This window comes from Uranotaenia lowii, chromosome 2 (assembly GCF_029784155.1).
Source record: "Uranotaenia lowii strain MFRU-FL chromosome 2, ASM2978415v1, whole genome shotgun sequence".
NCBI lineage: Eukaryota > Metazoa > Arthropoda > Insecta > Diptera > Culicidae > Uranotaenia > Uranotaenia lowii.
Window position 1 is genome coordinate 371,063,508 of NC_073692.1, and position 22,537 is coordinate 371,086,044.

The 22,537-nt window shown below is 37.0% G+C and overlaps 1 protein-coding gene across 3 annotated transcripts in view; it reads left to right on the forward strand.

Annotated features, from left to right (window-relative positions):
- Nucleotides 1-6,392: 6,392 nt before the first annotated feature.
- LOC129741096 (ankyrin repeat domain-containing protein 13D) overlaps nt 6,393-22,537 on the forward strand; it is a 29,849-nt gene continuing 13,704 nt past the window's right edge. For all 3 annotated transcript variants that reach the window (XM_055732797.1, XM_055732798.1, XM_055732799.1), the window contains exons 1-2: nt 6,393-6,900; nt 17,616-17,748. In XM_055732797.1, the coding sequence (XP_055588772.1) occupies nt 6,802-6,900; nt 17,616-17,748 (232 nt within the window). In that variant the 5' untranslated portion in view covers nt 6,393-6,801. The remainder of the gene's footprint in view (nt 6,901-17,615; nt 17,749-22,537) is intronic.

Genomic DNA, 22,537 nt, shown 5'->3' on the forward strand with positions numbered 1-22,537 from the left:
GTTTTAAGTCAAGTTTCAACGTATTTTTTGGGTGTCAGCATTTGAAATTTTACACACTTTTTTAAAGATTTTTTGTTCGAGCTTGTACGTCTGTTCTCTGTGCCTGATGTTCGACAAATCCGGCTTTTTGCCTGTCCAGATTTCCTCAGGGGTCGAATCATGTCCGCGGGTCGGGGACCGGTTGATCAGGTACACAGAGGTATTGACCGTCTCGGCCCAAAACGACTTCTCCAGCCCTGCCTGATGCAGCATACATCTTGCGCGCTCCACTATTGAACGATTGGCTCGCTCCGCCATTCCGTTCTGTTCCGGCGTGTATGCGTTCGACTTCTGATGTTGGATCCCATTCTTCTTCAGATAATTCTCAAAACCGGCGTTAACAAACTCTTTGCCATTGTCGCTGCGGAGGGTTTTCAGTTTTTGTCCCGAGAGGCGTTCCGCCATCGCGTGAAAAACTTTAAAGACACTAAGCACTTCCGTCTCAGTCTTTGTTTTCAAAAAATAAACCCACATTTTGCGAGAAAAATCATCCACAAAGGCTAGATAATACCGACTTTTACCTATTGATGTCACTTCCATCGGACCACAAATGTCCGTATGGACTAATTCGAGCAAACTCGACGCGCGTGAACCCGTTTTTCCGAACGGTAGCCTACAATGTTTTCCCATTGGGCATACAACACAATCACTTTTATCGTTTTGTCCGACAATTTTAATTCCGTTCACTAAACCGGTGGATAACTTTTTTACACTGTCATTGTTCAAGTGTCCAAGTCTCTTGTGCCACATACTAAGACTTCCGGCAGACGAACATGTTAGAGCACTAGAATCCCGTTTTTGCTCAACACGAAACAGATCATCTTCGCGGTTAGCAGTGACCACAACTTCACCATCGCTGTTCACTATCTTGCACCCAGAGTTCGCAAAAATAACTGAATATCCTTTTTTCACTATCTGGTTTACCGATATTAAGTTCACCGACAGTTCCGGTACCAGTTGCACTTCACTCACTAAAACGTCATCACTATTGCACTTGGGATGCAAGGTGGCAGTACCAGTGCCAGTCACTTTCATATTACCTCCGTTCGCAGCTATGACATTTCCGGTTGCTGGCCTGATGTCATCCAAAAACTCACTGTTGCCAGTCATGTGGGCACTTGCCCCAGAGTCTACATACCAGCCGTTTTTGTTTGTTATCGCCGAAAAGGAGAACACTGTACTGAGTGCATTTTGCTTCTTCTTGGCACCTTCAGCATTTGCACTTGCACCTCTACACTCACGAGCAATATGCCCGTATTTGCCACACTGTCGACACTTCGGACCTTTCGATGTAGTGGTGTGGTTTTGTTTGAACTTACCACCACTTCCAGAGAACTTTTTCGCGGTCAGGGCGGAGTCGTTTCCGGGAGATTGTACCTCTTGCAATAATTTTGTTTTTATTGCATCACCGGTAATTGGGGTTCCGGAGTTTTCTAACGCCATTATCATAGGGCGATACTCCTCTGGCAATCCGGCGAGCAGGAGGGTTCCAATCCATTCTTCGGATATGGGAAATCCGATTCCATCCAGTTGATGTGCGGTCGTTATGATCCGGTTGACGTAATCACTCATCGAATCACAGGAGGCGAGCTCGGTTTTGATCAATTTATGCAACAAACCTACGCGCCGCGTTAGCCCCGTGTCCTCAAAAGCCGTCTCCAATTTCTGCCAAACATCCCGCGCGGTTGCGGCATCGCGAACGTGCACGTAGTTTACCGGGTCCAAGAGGAGAATTATTTTGGCTCGGGCTTTGCGATTTTTATCCGGATCGATGTCTTCCTCTGTTCCGTCCGCCTTACGACCTGGTTTTACCGTACACCAGAGATCCTCCAGCTCAAGGTAAGTTTGCACCGCAAACTTCCATGTCGCCCAATTTTCGCGACCGATTAGGCGCTCGATTCCGGGAAGGCTCGAAACATTACCGACGCTCATTTTCACGGTTCGCAAACTCGCGAAAAAACTTTTTTACGACCGAAAAAACTGTACGAGAAAAAAACAACGTGTTTTATAGGCCCATAACCTATAGGGAGAGATAACACGCAGTAGAAAGAAAAGCGTCCTCCCTATTCAAACGTTTATTGTACAGTAATGCAAGAATACATAACGGAGTGAAAAAACGAATTTTACACACTACTGTGTGAAACCTCAACTTATAGTTCTTAGTTGTGCAATGAGTACGCTACAGCTTACACTCTTATACCAACAAGCATTCAGATTCAGATTCAAAATTCAGATTCAGAATTCAGATTCAGAATTCAGATTCAGAATTTAGATGCAGAATTCAGATTCAGAATTTAGATGCAGAATTCAGATTCAGAATTCAGATTCAGAACTCAGTTTCAGAATTCAGTTTCAAAATTTAGATTTAGAATTCAGATTCAGAATTCAGTTTCAGAATTTAGATTCAGTTATCAGATTCAGAATTAAGATTCAGAATTCAGATTCAGAATTCAGAGTCAAAATTCAGATCTAGAATTCATATTATTATTCGTACAAAAACAACGAATTCAAATTTCGAATTTAGATTCAGATCAGAGTTCTAATCAGATTTCATAATTCAGAACCGGATTCAAAAATAAGATTCAGGAATTTGAATTTTGACCCAACAAACATTTTTTGCTGAACAACCGCTGAAACATTATTTAGTTCTAATTTTAAATCAGCTATCTCGCTGAAAGAAGGCAACCAAAATTAAGGGAGAAGCTGCTGTTCAGCCCTTAAACATCGAGATATGGAGAAATTAATCAGCAAAGATGACATGAAACGTCAATTGACGGATCAACAGAAAAAAAAAAAACAAAAATAATGTTGACCGATGTACGTCCGATGTTTGCCAGCTACTTTTCCCCTCCCGTGTTTTTTTTCATTCGAACTTGTCTCGAACTTTGAACCTACGACTTGTTGGTCTCATGCCGCAGAAAGCAGAACCAACCATGCATTCTGCGAAAGATCAGAAAAGTGTCGCTCTTAAGCGACCGAAATATCACTCAATCAAGTTCAATTTCATATGAAGAAATTGAAATTGCTTCGAGAATCTATATATATAAAAATGAATTTCTGTCTGTCTGTCTGTCTGTCTGTCTGTCTGTCTGTCTGTCTGTTCCCTATAGACTCGAAAACTACTGAACCGATTTGCGTGAAACTTGGCAGGTGGGGGTATTGGAGGAAGGGGAAAGTTCCTATTATGGTTTGAGACCCCTCCCTGTATCGTGAAGGGGGGGAGGGGCCTCCCAAGCAAAAGTAAATTTTTCGCATAAATCGGGAACGCATCAAGTAAATGGTATCAAATTTGGCATGGGGTGGTATTTGGGAACAAGGAATATTTCTATGAATATTAGGTACCCCTTCCTCCTCTCAATGGGGTGATAGGAAGGGGGGAGGGGGGCTACCTTACAATTTATCATACAACTCGAAAACTAATCAAGATATTGGAACCAAATTTGGCATGGGAAGGTATTTGGATACGAAAAACAATTCAATGGTTATTCGAGACCCCTCCCTCTTTCCAGAATAAAGGGGGGGGGGGCTCTTTCATAATTTTTTACATAACTCAAAAACTAATAAAGCAAATGGAACCAAATTTAGCATGGAAGGGTATTAGGATACGAAAAATATTTCTATGATTATTTGAGACCCCTCCCTCTTTCCAGTCCCCATAACTCCCTATTAAGGTGGGAGGGGCCTCTTTCATATTTTTTACATAACTCAAAAACTAATTAAGCTAATGGAACCAAATTTGGCATGGGCGGGTATTTGGGAACGTGACATGTTCTAATGATTGTTTGAGACCCCTTCCTTCTTCCAGCGGGGAGTAAGGAAAGAGGAAGGGGAGTTTCATACAATTTTTACTGCATAACTCGATAACTACAACCGCAAATGGAACCAAATTTGGCGTGGAACGATATTTGGGTACGAGAAATGTTTCTATGAATATTTGGTATCCCTCACTCCTTCAAAAAAGTGGATGAAAAGGAGGGGAGAGGTCTTCCTTTCAATTTTCAGTATAATTGGAGAGCTGATCGAGAAAATTGAACCATATTTGGCATGTGAGGGTATTTGGAGACGAGAAATGTTTTTATAATAAATTGAAGCCCCACCTTTTCTCAGCGGAATGATATAAAGGGGGAAAAAGGGGCTTCCATACAAATTTTTTGCATAACTTGAGAATAAATCGTGCAAATGATACCAAATTTGGCATCATAAAGTATTTGAATACGAAAAATATTTTTAGGAATATTAAGTTTTCACCCCTCCATTCAATGGAAAGAACGGAAGGGGAGATGGTACTTCCTTTCAAGTTTATGCATAACCCAATAAATTACAACGCAAATAAAACCGAATTTGGCATGGGATGGTATTTTAATACTAGAAATTTTCCTATGTGAAACGATTCCTTTCTTGCAGTAGGAGGATAGAATTGGGAATATAGGAAGAGAAGAGGAATGTATTTAACTTTTTATTACAAAATCCGAGAAATGGACAAATCTTAACATAAAAATTCATTTTGGTATGATTCTATGATTATCTGACACATCATCCTCCTTTCAGCGAGTAGGTACATAGGAAGAGGGAGGTGAGCCCAATACAATTTTGTTAGCATAAGTTCTCAATTTATGCTAACGAAGCCAACCAATGGAAACAAAGCGCCGATGTGGTCTAGTGGATAGGCTGGCGCGAGTCTGGTATTGGTACGCCAGGCGTACTGGGTTCGATTCCCGGTATCGGCAAGAAAAACTTTTGGGTTCGAATCCCATAAGCGGGCTGACAGGTAAGATGTGTTTCATTATATAACTGACTATATAATTGGAATGTTCAATCAGTTGCCAGCTGGTCAGGTATATACACGGATGCCGGAATACCTGTAAGTAAACTAGCCCACCTGATTGATTCGTTCTTCCAAAATATACCTACATCAACACACGCAATACATTCACCACATAACAGTTCATACGAAGCCATGGGGTCCGGGTATGGTGGCGCGCTGCATTGGAGATTTGTCGAACCTAATAATCTAAGGAATGCATGTGAACCCATACTTTGGCAGAAACTGCGGTGAATCCGTGCACCCATGGTGGATTACCAACATACAACATACATACATACGAAGCCAACCAATGGAAACAAATATGGCATGGAAAGGTACTTGGTTACGAGATATATTTCTACGATTGTTATAGACTCTTACGCTTCACAGTGTTGAGAGGGGAAGAGAGGAGGGGGCTCCATATAAATTTTGTAAAGCTCAAAAACTTATCAACCAATGAAACTATATATGATATAAGTGGATTTTGGGGAACGAAAAAAATGGGTATGATTATTAAAGATCCCGTCCTCCATTTAGCAGGGGGTGAAAGGGAGGACAGGGGGGCTCTCTTATCAGTTTTTAGAACATATCAAGCAAAAACAACCAGATTTCATAAGTTAGATTGTTTGCGTAAGATTAATTTGAGACCCTCCTTTTTCAGGGCGAAGCTTAAAGAAACAGATTAAAATTATCATATTTTTAACACAAATTCACAGATCAAGATTCCGAAAATTTGTTTAAGTCATCTTTGTATTGCAATTCGAAACTCCAGCTGTAGTTCTCATTTAAAAGCGGTTGCTTATGAATTATGTTGTTATTTGATTTAAAATAATGCCAACAAAACAATAAAAATTTAAAAAGTTTCTGAAAATAACATTTGTTTTTGAAAAGTGTAGCAAAGCACACCGGGTCAGCTAGTAAAATATAAATTTCCCGGCTAGGCCATTTTACCAAGCAAAGTGAGAAATTTCGAATCATTAGACTTTTTAATCGATAATTATTTTTATCCATTCGCTATCATGACATGAATAACAGAAAGTTTGTTATTGCTGAAAGGTGCTTTCGAAGCTACCCTTGTACAGCTGACGGCTGTCAAATTTGAATAATGTCAAAAATGGTTGGACAAAGGCTGAACGAGTTATTCTTCAACCAATTTTCCCCTACTTTCTATTGGCTGAAATAAAACTTCCTTACACGCTGAAACAGCGCTGAAGTATTTCATTCTTCAGCCAGAAAGCTGAAACAGCAATCAGCATCTTAACACAGCATACGATCAGAGAATTGGCGTTTTTAATCAGCCAAAATGTTTGTTGGGGATTTCCAATTTTAAATGATTAGAGCATCAGATTAGAGTTTTGCCAATAGAATAAACTGAAGGTTTGCCTTGGTGTATCAGATATTCATCATCATTTTGTGGGTATGATGATTGAATTTTTACAAAAATTCGGCGGCTCGATTTCCACGAGTGCTATCGGCGCTGAGCTCTATCGTTTGTCGGAGTATCGAAATGTCACTCGACGGCGATGGTTTTTCCCGTTTTTCCTCGCAGTCGAGCAGAATCTGTCGCATTTTGTACACACGCAAAAACGGTCGCGGATCGTATCGCCAGCAAAAGTTCTTCGATCAGGTTCCAAAACAAGAAGCCAGAAAAAATTAATACAATATTTTTTGTAGTACGTTTATTAACGACGGTTCTTTCGGTAGTGATTGTTGTACGGTTCGATTTTGGACGACTGAAACGATAGTGCTGGGTTGTGCGGATTAGCAATCAATAACAAGAGTCCAGTGAATCATCGAATAAAACAAAATTCCTACAGCAGAAGCAACACTCGGAACACAAGCTGTGCAAATATAGAAGCTGCAGATAATCCGAGTTACTAGGTTTATTTGTAACGGATTCTCTGATCGTTAGTGGATCTCATATAACAGCATCCAATTCTCAAAACGCTCAACTAGCGATGCTCACAATCGAGGAAATCGGACAGAAGTTTCCGATCCACTTGTTGGTCTGGAACAACGACTTCCGGGAGCTGCAGCAGGCCATCGACACCAAAGAGGTAAGTGGAACTGCCGGACGAATCAAAACGACGGGTTTATCTCGGAATGATGGGCATCTTTCGTTTGACCACTTCAATTTTTTGTATCATCTTTGACCGGCAGGTCAGCTTGAATCGCAATTTCCAGTTTGATAATCTAATTAGCTCTTGAAATATAATTCGATTACATCTACACAGCGATATGGCGAGCGAGGGACATTCCTACACGGATAGGTTCATTGTCTGTGGTTTTTCTCTTCGGGTGGAATGGAAGACATGGGAAACATCTTCACTCGTATGTGAGTCAGCTGAAAGATTAAGGCTGCGCTTATCATCAGTTGTTGACCCCATCAATATTTAAAACCGCCAAACGAAGGTGAATTATTTATTTGGCCAAAGGTCGATCTGGTTGAAAATTTTAACACCAAAGTTTGCTTAAAACTATCTTAAAAATAAAACTTCAGATTCCATCTTCATCTTCATCTTTGATATTCAACTGAAGAAATGAAGGTCAGAATTTGATTCATGACTGTTCTGCGGTTGCATCATCGGTTTGTCTAATGGTGAATGTTTTCCAATTTGAACAAATCTTTCAAATAGGTACCTATCTACCGCAAGTAATGCAAGGTCAGTTGACCTATCGAACCAATAACCGGCAGGAATGAAGTTAATTTCTCGACCCGTATCGATCGAATGAATGGAAATAAAATGAGGTCCTTGGAGCCAGAGGGGGCCAAGTGATAAAATTAAAAATCTGAGTTGAGTACCTCTAAGAGTATTAGGTGGACTATGTATTTGAATCAAAATTTCATTTTACTGTTATGTACAATTTTTGCTTCTTTGAAAAAATCATACTTAATCAAAAACCGTATTTTACTGGTGCCAGAGAGGTTCAAGTGGTACACTTGAACCCCTCTTGCACCAACATGTGCCCTCCCAAGTTATTGAAAGATGTTCAAAATGAGTGATTTTTTACAATTAGTTAATTTGAAACGGCTAACGAGTTTTACTCCTTAAAACCTAAAGGTATGAACCGTTACAAATAAACTAATTGTAAAAAAAGAGTGATAGAGTTGATAAAATATTTAAAAATTAGGGTCGATTTTGGGTCATTTTCGAATTTCTCAATCCCCGAGGTCTAAAAAGCTGTGTTTTAGATAAAAAATTATCCGTGACTTTTTAAATAAATCTTTTCTATTGAAAGCCAGCAAAATAATAATGTTTTGCTAAAACGTCCCATTATTAGTATTTAAAAACAAACACACACATATAGGATCTCAGTGGAACTTCATGTTTCTTTGAAGAGATCTAAATTCTACTTAAGATTAAAGCGCACATCTTTCAAGGTTATAATGACTAGTATCTTACTAATTCGAACACCACCAACCCACAGAAAGAGTACTATGTATACCGTGATCGAGACTCGATCTCATGACCTCTGGCTTAGAAGACTTGAACGCTATCCTCTAGGCCACGGTTGGCGGCAAATTGTTGTTGAAGTTTCTATTGTTTTTATTATGTTTTATTATATCTTTGACTTTTCTTTGCCTATAAATTATCATAACTATTTAAAAATATGTTTCTCTAATTTTGAACATATTTAGAGAACTGAAATAGCTTTAATAACTTTAAAGAACTGAAATGAAAGTAAAAGCTCTTTTTTATACGGCAGCTTATGCGAATAAACCGTAACATACTTGAACACTTAGTGCTCCTTGATAAGGTCAGGAAGCTGTATCACGAGCAAAGCGGTTTCCATCAGTGTAGAGAAGAGATGAAGGATATGCAGAAAATACCTAAAATAAAATAAAAATAAAATAATAGTTCTATTCGGCAACACTGAAGAAAATAAAATAAATTTCTATGGCAACGTTTGTTATTTTGGTAGCACTAGACAAAGTAAAAAAAAAACAAAATCAGTCGATGATCTACTCTTGGGAGCGACAGACGTGTATGAGTGAATCACTGAATAGAGATTCGTAAGAATCTTAAAATCGCAGCAATACGCATTGTGAAAGTGTCAATATGTTGTGCGTAATGTGTAGAATGATCTATCGGTCATGTTGATAATGAACAAAAGCCTTTTAAAGGCTTCGCTTTGTTGTTAACCCAGATGGTAAATCCTGTTTACGGATTTCATTCTAAGGAACGGTGAGCCACTGCGTCCCCCCAGTTTACTACTCTGGGTCCCTGGGCGCAATTGGTCGACTCATGATACAATGCTACAAGTAACATCATAACCCCTCACCATAAAGTACACCTGCAGACCACAGCAGACCTTGATTCCCACCTTGAAAGGTTTAGCACTATCCTTTAATAGTGGAAGGTCTATTCATGCCGGTGCGCTCCAAGGCAATACTCATAAACGAGACCACTTTCAGCAACACCTCTCCTCATCACGACTTGACACATGAACTCTCTTCTAACGACTAAGAGAACCGACATCTCCTCGCAATAACTCGAGGTTCCCTCACAAACCTGTCATCTTGGCGACTCGAGGCCTGATCTCTTCTCTGACGACTCGAGATCAAATCATGATCCGGGTGAACCCATCGTTGACCGTGAAGTCCACTTTCTCTGTACCACGTTATCAATCATTGTGTCAGGTCCACAGGCGGCAAATATGTTGGTACGTGCCGCCTCGAACCTTTTTTTTCCTGTAGGGGAGAGCCCACTGCGACCAGTAGTTGATCTATTGTGGTGTTTACCCCGCGTTACTATATGCTGTCAGATTCACCTGAACTATTGATCGGAGTGACAGTTGATTGCTGACTAAGCATTTTATCCCAATCGGGTATGATATCGAAGGTGTATGATATAACCTTCTTAGGGCTGATATGCAACCATATGTCTTGTGCGCTTATTAACTTTGCCCCAAGTACACGCTCTCTCCTATTTAGGAGGGCGCAGCAGTTGCATAGAAGATGCTCTGCAGTTTCTTTTTTCGAACCCGCAGAACCGACAGTCATCGTTCAGAATTATGTTTATCCTTTTGAGATGCTGTTTTGTTGGACAATGTCCGGTCAAGAGACCTGTGTAAGTCCTTAATTCGTGCTTACTTAAGTTCAACATGTTTTTTGAGAGTCGTGCGCTTGGTTCAATGAATCTGTTTTCCAGTTGGAAACAATAGTGGTGCTTTCCCAGTTCTTGAGCTCCATAGTCAAGGCACTTCTCGATACTCCGCAGAAAGGTTCAGGTCCAATCAACAGTCCCTGAGATCCTTCCATAGCTAGTTGGTCTGCTTCTTCGTTCCCTAGGATACCGCAGTGGCCTGGTACCCAGAATAAAGATACTCTGTTCCTTATGGCCAGGTTTCTTAGTGCAACTATACACTCCCAAACTAGTTTGGAGTAACATGTGAACGTACTTAGTGCTCGGAGAGCAGCCTGGCTGTCAGAGAACATGCAGATACTTGTGTACCTGTATCCCCAAACAGTTGTGTACCTGTATTTCAAACAGGCTAAAGTGCATTCTAGAATTGCTTGAATTTCAGCTTGGAATACTGTTGGCCAGTTTCCCATAGGAATTGAGATCCTGAGTCTAGGTCCGAAAACCCCTGCCCCAGTTCTTTTATCCATTTTTGACCCATCAGAGAAGAATAGGATCGATCTGGAAGGAACCGCAGGTCCACCTGACTCCCACACGTCCCTATCATTGATAGTTACATTGTATGGTATGTCTAGGTTGAAAATGGGCTCCATCCAGTCATCATTTTTCTCAATAAGTGAGTTTAATTTAAATTTCTTTAGGATTTTGAGGTGTCCTGTAAGATCTCCTTCATAGAGAGTTTTGTGTTTGGAGAGTCTCAAGGCACTACGTTCCGCCTCTAACTCAATGAATTGATGTAGAGGCAGAATATTTAGTAGTGCATTTAGAGCCTCATTCGGTGTGCTTCGCTTTGCGCCAGTTATAGCTAGCGTTGCTAGTCTTTGGAGCTTCGCTAGTTTTTTCTGGGCCGTAATTTGCATAGTTTTGGTCCACCATACTAAGGAGGCATAAGAGATTTTGGGTCTTATAATAGCTGCAAATATCCAGTAGATAATTTTCGGCTGTAGTCCCCATTTTTTCCCTACTCCTTTGAGGCAGACCCATAGAGCTGTTGTAGCCTTAGCGATTACATGCTCTATCTGTGGGTTCCATGATAGCTTTGAGTCTAGTACTATGCCTAAATATTTCACTAGTGATTCGAAGTTTAACACTTCCCCATTTAATGTTAGAGGTTTTAGTGTAATTTTTCGTCTCCTAGTGAAGGCTATCACAGTAGTTTTGGAAGGGTTTATGTTTAGCCCTCTTCCCTGCACCAAAATAGTGCGCAGTTGAGTACAGTTTGCATTCTATTAGACAGCACATTCTCATGTTTTCCCTGAACTATAATAACTACGTCGTCTGCAAAGCCAATAACTTCGAATCCCATGGATACAAGTTTGTTTAGGAGGTCGTCCACTATCAAGGACCACAACAACGGTGATAGAACCCCGCCTTGGGGACATCCCTTCGTTGGTGTGGCTTTGATTATAAGTCCTCCCAAGCTTGCATAAATGGTTCTGTTTATTAGCATCGCACTAGTCCAGTTAACAATTGCCGAGTGGCACCCTCGAACCTTGGACGAACGTCTCCTCTGCGACACCACAGGCCGGACAGAGTGGCGAGGCCAGGTGTCCGAACATGTTGTGGTACTTCCTGAAGCATCCATTACCAGTTAGGAACAGGTAAGTCAGCTCCCTATATGCGGGATCTACCTCTCGCTGGGCTGTCCCACAGCTGCTGCCAGTTGGACATCGAGTTCTTCTTGGCAATTTTGCGTGTCCTTATTGACGTAGTAATAGACCTATGTGGTTTATCTATAGGTGGGCAACCAAAAACTTTAGTATTAGTTCGCTTTATCCATACAGTTGTTTTTGAACGATTGTGACGTAACGCCATCGCGGAGTCAAATATTAGGCGTCCAAATGTAGCCATAGAAACTTATTAGGAGGGATGTCCTAAACTAAATAAACTTGTTTATGTTTTAGAACTTAGCATCGCAGTACTGTGGGTCAGGAAGAAAAAGTGTAAATAAAAGGGTGCTTTGATTATGATTTTTTAAATAACATGAAACGTTGCATGTCGTCGATGAATGGCGACTTCAACGTCAAGACGCTCATGAACGTTTGTGACGTAGCAATCAAAACATTGAAAAAACTGATTCTCTCACTCAAGCAAGGGTAGTCTGGTCCCAACCTATAGATAAACCACATAGGTAATAGATCTCCTCTAAAAAAACCGAGATGGGCATGACGTCCGCTACTACGTCTCTGCATGTTGCACTGTCTTCCCAGGGCCGGCCTCCAGGCCGCCACTCCGTACCGCATAATTGACGTTGTTACATTCGACAGTATCCTCCTCCTACTACTACGGTTTTAAGAGCTTGTCTTCTCAAACGATCCCGTCAAAGTAAATATGATTGAATCTCCTACCCCGATAGTTTTGGTGGACCGTCATCACAAGCCGTATATTTTTTGCATCGATGTTGACTTTGGCGTTAGTCCTTCTGAAGAGCCTGTTGGTGAACTCGATTTTGATTTCAGAAACTATAATTTTGAGCTTGTTGCAGCTGCTCTCGACTAAACCAATTGGGAATGTCTTGACGTGGCTACCAACGTAGAATCTGCTGTCGAATTGTACTACTTGAAACTGTACACAGTTTTGAAACAAAATGTCCCTTTAAAGCGCCCCCATACATTCAAATCTATGAAACACGCATGATGGAATTCTGATATTCAATCGAATTCATTCTGAAGAGAGTTAACACCATCTCAGAAGCTTAGAAAGCGAATTTAAAAGTTTAAACGAGCTGCTCAACATATCTCGCGTCTTCAATAAAACATGAAAAACGACCCCTCATCATTTTGGACACGTATCAAAAATTAAAAAAAAAAACAAAACAAAACGCCGCCGTCCCCGTTGATGTAAGCTACCGCGGTGTCACTTACTCCAGCTTGAACGAATCGGCTTATATGTTTGGCACAGACAGTAGTTACCTCGCATCGCTCGAGTCCTACGACATAAACTTGCCCTTGCCGTGCTTTTCCGTTCAGGATATCTACGAGAAGCTGACCGCAGTTGACCCAACCAAAAGATCTAGTCCTGACGGCATACCTCCTGCGTTTCTGAAACATTGCGTCGCATCTGTTACCGCCCCGATTCGCAGTATCTTAAATTGATCACTCAATGAAAGGACGTGTCCTAGTGCTTAAAAGGTCGCAGCAATTTCTCCGATTTATAAATCAGGCAATGCTCATCACGTCGAAAACTACCGCCCAATCTCAATTCTGAGCTTAATCCCAAAAAATTTTGATGTTTTAATGCACGAGCGTTTGCATACTGCCATAAAACCTCTCATCTCAGAGTCTCAGCATGGGTTTGCAAAGAAACGGCCTACGGTGACGAATTTGATGTGTTACGTTAGTTTCCTGAGTAACAGTGTGGAAAAAGGTTGTCAAGTGGATTCAGTCTTTATTGACTTTGCAAAAGCGTTTGACCGTGTCCCGCACAGAATACTCCTTGCAAAGATGGATCGCATAGGTTTTCCAGCTTGGTCACTTGATTGGATTGCCTCATATATATTGCACCGACAGGCTTTCACGAAAATTAGAAATTCACGATTACGAACTTTCGACACCCCATCTGGAATATCGCAGGGAAGTCACCTTGGGCCCCTTCTGTTCATAGTTTTCGTAAATGACCTATGTAAAACTTTTCAATCCGACAATTTTCTCTATGCTGATAATTTAAAGCTGTTTAGGAAGATTATAAGTGGTGTTGACTGTCTCACTAATCACTAATTACTAATCGTACTTCCACTGCCAGAACTTAAGTCTGAGTCCCGAAAAATAATAAAAATATTTTATTACTCTTCTTGTCTTTGTTCATGCTTTTGATTATGTTAACATTAAAACATTAAAATAATTAAAAACGTAAAATGGTCGAGCCTAATGTGGAGCAGAGAACGCAGAGACGTCAGGAACAAGGAAAAGGAAGAAGCGTGGACCACCAGTACCATACGCTCCGAGGGGCATTGCGGTGGAAGCACAAGCTAAAAAGTCGCTCCTTGTTGATAATGGAACCTTATGAAACATGACATTGATTTTTTTTTATAAATTTAGTAAAGTTTAAAGTTAGTTCAATATAATCAGATCCATCAAAAATAAAGTGTGTGTTCTAAACACAATGAACAGGTTAAAGTATTCAGTTCAAATTCCTAAAAAAAAATTGTTACAAAAGGATTAAATAAATGGCATCTGAGACAAATTTTTTAAAATTGTTTGTTACTTTCAATGATACTAATCTTAGTGCAACTACCTCCCTCAAAACTTCATTGGTTCTCCAGGAAATGTCATAAGAAAATGACCACCGAAAAAAATCATAGCATGCCCTAACCTCCGTTGGCAACCAAAGGACAAGCATGCGGCAAACACATTTCATGCGAAGGAAACAAAAAAACGCCCTACCCAAAGTCACTATAAATACTCTTTTTTCAGCTGCAGTTCATATCCGGACATTCTGATTTTTAAATATAAAGCTGCGCTCTGTTGAATAATTATTGGATGCAATCGTGCGTTCTCCTCAATCTTACAACACTTTGTTTTCAAGAAACAAATTCCTCGATGCACAAACCCAAAATCACAAAACCACTATTTTTAACATAAGCCTAACACAATTAATGTAAACCGTTCCCGATCATACGGCGATAGTATTTCCCGCATAAACAACCGATAGTTTCACATGAAAACTTCAAATTTTCCGACAAAAATGACGAGCACGAAAAATAAACACGTTTTCGGCTGGAATTAGTTAACAAAAACCTCGTCCCACCCGTTTAGCTACTCTTTTCATGAAATTAAATAAGATTAAATATATTTCACCGGGGTTTCTTATGTAGGTGAAAACTTTAACACTTCATCCCAGCCTTCACTTTGAAAACTTTAAGCGATTTCATGTTTTCATGTTCATTTTTCGATATTAAATTCAGGATTTTATAAAATTTTCGCGGACGAAGAGAAAAACGCGTGCGGTTGGCAAAAGGCATCGCCCACTCCTCTTATAAGTGGTGTGACTGTCTTGCCTTGAAGTCTGTTTCACATAGAATCTGGTCGGATGAAATAGATCATTTCTCCGCAAAGAAATAACGCACAACAAAAGTAAAAATGTCATTTTGTAGGGTTTTTATTGCACTTTATGTAAAAAAATAAATAAAAATCATTTGTCAGATTTTCGGATGAATTTTCAAACTTTTTTTGTGATACTACCCATCATTTTCTGCATAGTACTGCTGGTAACCTCATTCGCCATCTTGTTCCACCACTTTTCCATTTGAGTGGGTTTTTTCATGGTTCTGCCACATTTATTCATATTTCTCGATAGGACGAAAATCCGGACAGTTTGGTGGATTGATACTTTTTACAACAAAATCGATCTTGTTCTCCTTATAACCACTTAACGACATCCCGGCTGTAGTGGCAGCTTGCCAAGTCCGGCCACAACTTCACCGGACCTTTGTGGGACCGAATGAATGGCAAAACCCTCTTCTGGAGACATTCTTCTTTGTAAACATTTCCATTCATTGTGTCCCCAGTGATAAAAATCTTAGTCTTCTTCCCACAACTACAGATCCCTTGCCAAATCATCATCGGGTATTTGTCCAAAATCTATTTTGACGTAAGTTTCGTCCGAGCTGTACCGAGTTGTACCGAGCTACAACAAGCATTTATTTTTGATGTCTTAACTAATCGTGTTGACTCTGCTTACGTGCTGGAACGCGTCAACCTAAACATATCCACGGGGACACTACGACAACGTCAGTTCCTCTGGGTACACTCTTATTCTCCGTGACTCAGATTTGAAGGAAAAAAAATCGAAATGCGCCAAAACTGGGAAAACTCAAATTTTGATTAGAGCAGTAAAACTCAGAAATGAATTGTAAGGGTTTTCGCGAATTTTGAGTTATTTTCAATCAGGCATCTTAAAGGAGCGTTTGAACGGTCTGAGCCAAAACAACTCAGAATTTTATAAAATTTTACGGCAGAATTTACTGGAATTTCGGATTTCAATGAAAATGAAATGTTTTTATACATGTTTTAGAAATAGACATCCATATTTATTCAAATGTAATTCACAACGGAAGCGGGAGAAAAAAAAAATATTTATAGGATTCGTTCTGCTCCGAAGAGGAAACATCGTTCCTATAGTCCTATTTGCCGCTGGTAGTGTTCGTGAAATTATGCTGGTTGTTTCACCAACACCTTTCAGTTTTGGGACAATTAACCTCAAAAACGAGCATGTGCGTCGATTGGCTGCCCGTTTTTTGTACCGAGAGTTTTTGAGGTTAATTGTCCCGTCTCATCTGTACACGCTCAGCAAGTGTGCGTAAGAAATGTCAAAAACAACTCTATTCCGGAAGGTGCTCAGATATGGGCCGAGTTGCCAGTCGTGGTATGCCGCTTCCATTGTTGGTGTTCCGGCTGGATCCGGTAGGTGAAGTGGGAGGTTCATCTCAGCAGAATATAGCCCTGATTTAACGTGCAAATCAATTACGCCACCACCACAAATACAACCGAGAAGATAAGAATTCTGTGGGAAGAAAAACTTCGTTTAATTTCTCATCTCATCTCTCAACTTATTAGCACCCATCAAATTTTATACTAACCTGGAAAATTTTCTCCGACTTCACTCTGTTCATATTTTTAATCATCAAAATAAAAAAATAAACATTTGTTTTTAAGGCGCTCTGAATAGATTTCAACCCTCCCAACACGCCAGAGCGCTTGAAGTTTTGGTTTTTTAACCCTCAAAAATTACCAAAGAAGATCGGAAAAATCGAAATTTTAATTTTGAAGCCAAATGACTTAAAAATGCATAAAACGTCAAAATCTGGTGTTATCTTGAGAAATTTTTTTTTGCAAAAAATCGACTTTCTGGGACGGCCGGTTTCCAGAAAAAAATAGTCCCAAATAGTCAAATAAGCTATTCGGCATAAAAATTAAAATTTCGATTTTCCCGATTTCCTTGGGTCTCCCCTAACGTGATTTTTGAAATTTTTGGAGTGGAAATTTTATTTCGAGATAACACCAGATTCAAAAGTTTTATGCGATTCAAAAGTTTTATGCATTTTAAGTCATTTGGCATCAAAATTAAAATCTCGATTTCCTTTGGTTCCCCCTTTGGTGATTTTTGAGGGTAAAAACCGAAACTTTTGAGCGCTTTAAGACCCCTTAAAATAAAATCCGATTGAGCTGAATTGTTTTCACAGGTTAGTTTTTTCGACCAATCTACAAAATGTAAATTTTTCCCAACAATGTCACCCTATTGTGTACACCTTTCGAATTTTGATGAATTTGTTTTGTTCTCATACGGGAACTTTCTTTTGTCTTACTTTTTGTAGAAGTTAAGTGGGTTACACACATGTGTTAATTTATTTTTTCAGAAAACTTATAGCCTTTAAAAATTTGAATAGGATCATTTGGTATCGATTATTTCACAAAACATGCATTTAAGGCAAATAAGCCAAACGATGGTAGAAATTTTTTTCGATTTCGGAAAATGAGGTCCATAAATCAAATCGATAAAAAATATGTTTTGAAAAAAAAAAACACTGCAAAATTTAGGAGCTTCCGCAGTTTTTTTCAGTTTCTATTTTGAAAGTGTCCTTACGTTAGAAAAGCTAACTTATGTATTTTCTCCATTCTTCCCCGTTCTAGCATGACCTGGAAAAGCTGGATCCCCGGGGACGGACACCGCTGATGCTCGCCGTGCGGCTGTGTCACCTGGAGTGCGTCAAAGTCCTGCTAGCAGCCAAATGTAATGCCAATTTCGAGTGCGATGGATGGTCCGGTAAGTGTTCGGGTGTCTTTTCTTTAGTTATAAGATACCTATATCTGTAAGTAAGTGGGACTAGATTCGTTTTGCGTAGGCCACCAATAATAATGGTTAGTCAGGTTATAAGATATAGCGGAAGCTAGCGACCGACCTATGATGAAATGCAACATTGCGTGACCGCACGCTGTTTATTCCTCGCCAGGCCAGGTTCAAACGGGCCACTTTATTTTTGCGATCCGTATATTGATGTAACCTGGCCGAGAACGGCATTGCGAATGTATATTGTTATGCTCGGATGTGAGAATGATACGTGAAATCGATCGATAATTGATAACATTACTTTTTTTTCCCGATGGATGGCCATACATGGCCAATGTTGGTCAAATAAACGTACTTACCTATCCTGAAATGTCACAAAAACCAATTGTGTGATAAGTAACCAAATTCGTATCCATAATCAAAAAACGGTAACGCGTTAGTCCGGAATCGAAATCGACAGCTGGTTTTTTTTTGCGGTTGACACAGTCTATTCAAAATTCAGCTCTTGCTCGTCGCTCGTCATTCGCAGTGAAAGCTGTTTCATATTTATTTACACAGGGCGAGCTTATCTAACATTTCGTCTTTCGACTCCAGCCATGCGAGGCCATCTTTTTTGATAACTAAGTATTTATAAATTTATATCCTCTTACTCTTCATCACAACAGGCAGGGCGAAAAGTTCGTTGAGTATGTTGTGAACTCACCCACAACGAACTTGAAGAAACGCATAATACTTTTGCCGGAGAGCTGCTCCGTACCTATATGTTACAACGATTGCCGATGTGCTAATTGATTGGTCTATTGTAATGGATGATGTTCTTGTTATTTCGATGTGATCAACAAATGTACCAAGAAACAAGCTAGCAATCATCAGAAGAGTCTAATTATATATAACTTAAAAAAAGACAAAAAGACTGAGAAGACAAAAAAAAAGACGAAAGGGACAAATAAGACTGAAAAGAAAAAAAAGATTAAAATACAAAGACAAAAAAGAAAAAAAGAGAAGAAAAAAAGAAAAAAAAAGGAAAAAACGACTGAAAAGGAAAAAAAAATAAAATACGAAAAAGACAAAAAAAGACCAAAAAATAAAAAAAGACAAAATAGACAAAAAAGATAAAAAAGACAAAAATGACAAAAAAGACTAAGATTACAAAAAAGACAAAAAAGACAGAAAAGACAGAATAGACAAAAAAAGACAAAATTGACAAAAATGACAAAAAAGACTAAAAAGACTAAAAAGACAAAAATGACAAAAAAGGCTAAAAAAACTAAAAAGACTAAAAGGACTAGTAGGACTAAAAAGACTAAAAAGACTAAAAAGACTAAAAAGACTAAAAAGACTAAAAAGACTAAAAAGACTAAAAAGACTAAAAAGACTAAAAAGACTAAAAAGACTAAAAAGACTAAAAAGACTAAAAAGACTAAAAAGACTAAAAAGACTAAAAAGACTAAAAAGACTAAAAAGACTAAAAAGACTAAAAAGACTAAAAAGACTAAAAAGACTAAAAAGACTAAAAGACTAAAAAGACTCAAAAAATTAAAAAGACTAAAACGACTAAAAAGACAAAAATGACTAAAAAGACTGAAAAGACAAAAAAGACACACAAAAAAACCAAAAAGACAAAAAAGGCAAAAAAGACTAAAAAGACTAAAAAGACTAAAAAGACAAAAAAAAACAAAAAAGACAAAAAAGACAAAAAAAAACAAAAAAGACAAAAAAGACAAAAAAGACAAAAAAGACAAAAAGACAAAAATGACAAAAATGACAAAAATGACGAAAATGACAAAAATGTCAAAAATAACAAAAATGACAAAAATGACAAAAAAGACAAAAAAGACTAAACAGACTTAAGAGACTAAAAAGACAAAAATGACAAAAATGACAAAAATGACAAAAAAGACCAAAAAGACTAAAACGACCGAAAAGACCGAAAAGACTAAAAAAACTAAAAAGACTAAAAGGACTAGAAAGACAAAAGAGATAAAAAAAGACTAAAAAAACTAAAAAGACTAAAAGGACTAAAAGGACTTATAAGACTAAAAAGATTAGAAAGACAAAAAAGTAAAAAAAAGACAAAAACGACAAAAAATACATAAATGACAAAAAAGACAAAAAGACTAAAAAGACAAAAGAGACCAAAAAGACAAAAAAGACAAAAAAGACAAAAAAACTAAAAAGACTAAAAAGACTAAAAAGACTAAAAAGACTAAAAGACTAAAAAGACTAAAAAGTTTAAAAAGACTAAAAAGACTAAAAAGACTAAAAAGACTAAAAAGACTAAAAAGACTAAAAAGACTAAAAAGACTAAAAAGACTAAAAAGACTAAAAAGACTAAAAAGACTAAAAAGACTAAAAAGACTAAAAAGACTAAAAAGACTAAAAAGACTAAAAAGACTAAAAAGACTAAAAAGACTAAAAAGACTAAAAAGACTAAAAAGACTAAAAAGACTAAAAAGACTAAAAAGACTAAAAAGACTAAAAAGACTAAAAAGACTAAAAAGACTAAAAAGACTAAAAAGACTAAAAAGACTAAAAAGACTAAAAAGACTAAAAAGACTAAAAAGATCAAAAAGACTAAAAAGACTAAAAAGACTAAAAACTCTAAAAAGACTAAAAAGACTAAAAAGACTAAAAAGACTAAAATGACTAAAATGACTAAAATGACTAAAAAGACCAAAAAGACTAAAAAGACTAAAAGACTAAAAAGACTAAAAAGACTAAAAAGACTAAAAAGACTAAAAAGACTAAAAAGGCTAAAAAGACTAAAAAGACTAAAAAGACTAAAAAGACTAAAAGACTAAAAAGACTAAAAAGACTAAAAAGACTAAAAAAAATAAAAAGACTAAAAAGACTAAAAGACAAAAAAGACTAAAATGACAAAAATGTCAAAAATGACAAAAATGACTAAAAAGACCAAAAAGATCAAAAAGACAAAAAAGACTAAAAAGACCAAAAGGACCAAAAAGACTAAAAAAACTAAAAAAACTAGAAAGACTAAAAGGACTAATAGGACTAAAAAGACTAGAAAGACAAAAAAGATAAAAAAAGACTAAAAAGACAAAAAATACATAAATGACAAAAAAGACTAAAAAGACAAAAAAGACCAAAAAGACTAAAAAGACTTTAAAGACCAAAAAGATCAAAAAGACCAAAAATACCAAAAAGACTAAACAGACTAAAAAGACTAAAAAGACTGAAAAAATTAAAAAGACTAAAAGACTAAAAAGACAAAAAAAGACTAAAAAGACAAAAAAGACAGTAAAGACAGAAAAGACAAAAATGACAAAAATGACAAAAATGACAAAAAAGACTAAAAAGACTAAAAAGACAAAAAAGACAAAATAAACAAAAAAGACAAAAAAGACAAAAAAGACAAAAAAGACAAAAAAGACAAAAAAGACAAAAAAGACAAAAAAGACAAAAAAGACAAAAAAGACAAAAAAGACAAAAAAGACAAAAAAGACAAAAAAGACAAAAAAGACAAAAAAGACAAAAAAGACAAAAAAGACAAAAAAGACAAAAAAGACAAAAAAGACAAAAAAGACAAAAAAGACAAAAAAGACAAAAAAGACAAAAAAGACAAAAAAGACAAAAAAGACAAAAAAGACAAAAAAGACAAAAAAAAAAAAAAAAAAAAAAAACAAAAAAGACAAAAAAGACAAAAAAGACAAAAAAGACAAAAATGACAAAAAAGACAAAAAAGACAAAAAAGACAAAAAAGACAAAAAAGACAAAAAAGACAAAAAAGACAAAAAAGACAAAAAAGACAAAAAAGACAAAAAAGACAAAAAAGACATAAAAGACAAAAAAGACAAAAAAGACAAAAAAGACAAAAAAGACAAAAAAGACAAAAAAGACAAAAAAGACAAAAAAGACAAAAAAGACAAAAAAGACAAAAAAGACAAAAAAGACAAAAAAGACAAAAAAGACAAAAAAGACAAAAAAGACAAAAAAGACAAAAAAGACAAAAAAGACAAAAAAGACAAAAAAGACAAAAAAGACAAAAAAGACAAAAAAGACAAAAAAGACAAAAAAGACAAAAAAGACAAAAAAGACAAAAAAGACAAAAAAGACAAAAAAGACAAAAAAGACAAAAAAGACAAAAAAGACAAAAAAGACAAAAAAGACAAAAAAGACAAAAAAGACAAAAAAGACAAAAAAGACAAAAAAGACAAAAAAGACAAAAAAGACAAAAAAGACAAAAAAGACAAAAAAAAGACAAAAATGACAAAAATGACAAAAATGACTTAAAAGACTAAAAAGACAAAAAAGACTAAAAAGATTAAAAAGACTTAAACGACTAAAAAGACTAAAAAGATCAAAAAGACTAAAAAGATTAAAAAGACTTAAACGACTAAAAAGACTAAAAAGATCAAAAAGACGTAAAAGACTAAAATGACTAAAAAGACTAATAAGACTAAAAAGACTAAAAAGACTAAATAGACTAAAAAGACTAAAAAGACTAAAAAGACTAAAAAGACAAAAATGAATATAAAGACAAAAAAGACAAAAAAAGACCAAAAAGACCAAAAAGACTAAAATGACTAAAAAGACTAAAAAGACAAAAAAAGACTAAAACGACTAAAAAGACTAAAAAGACAAAAAAAGGCGAAAAATACAAAAAAAGACCAAAAAGACCAAAAAGACTAAAAAGACTAAAAAAACAAAAAAGACAAAAAAAGACACAGAAGACAAATAAAGTCAAAAAAAGACAAAATAATACAAAAAAGACTCAAAAGACAAGAAAACGAAAATGACAACGAAG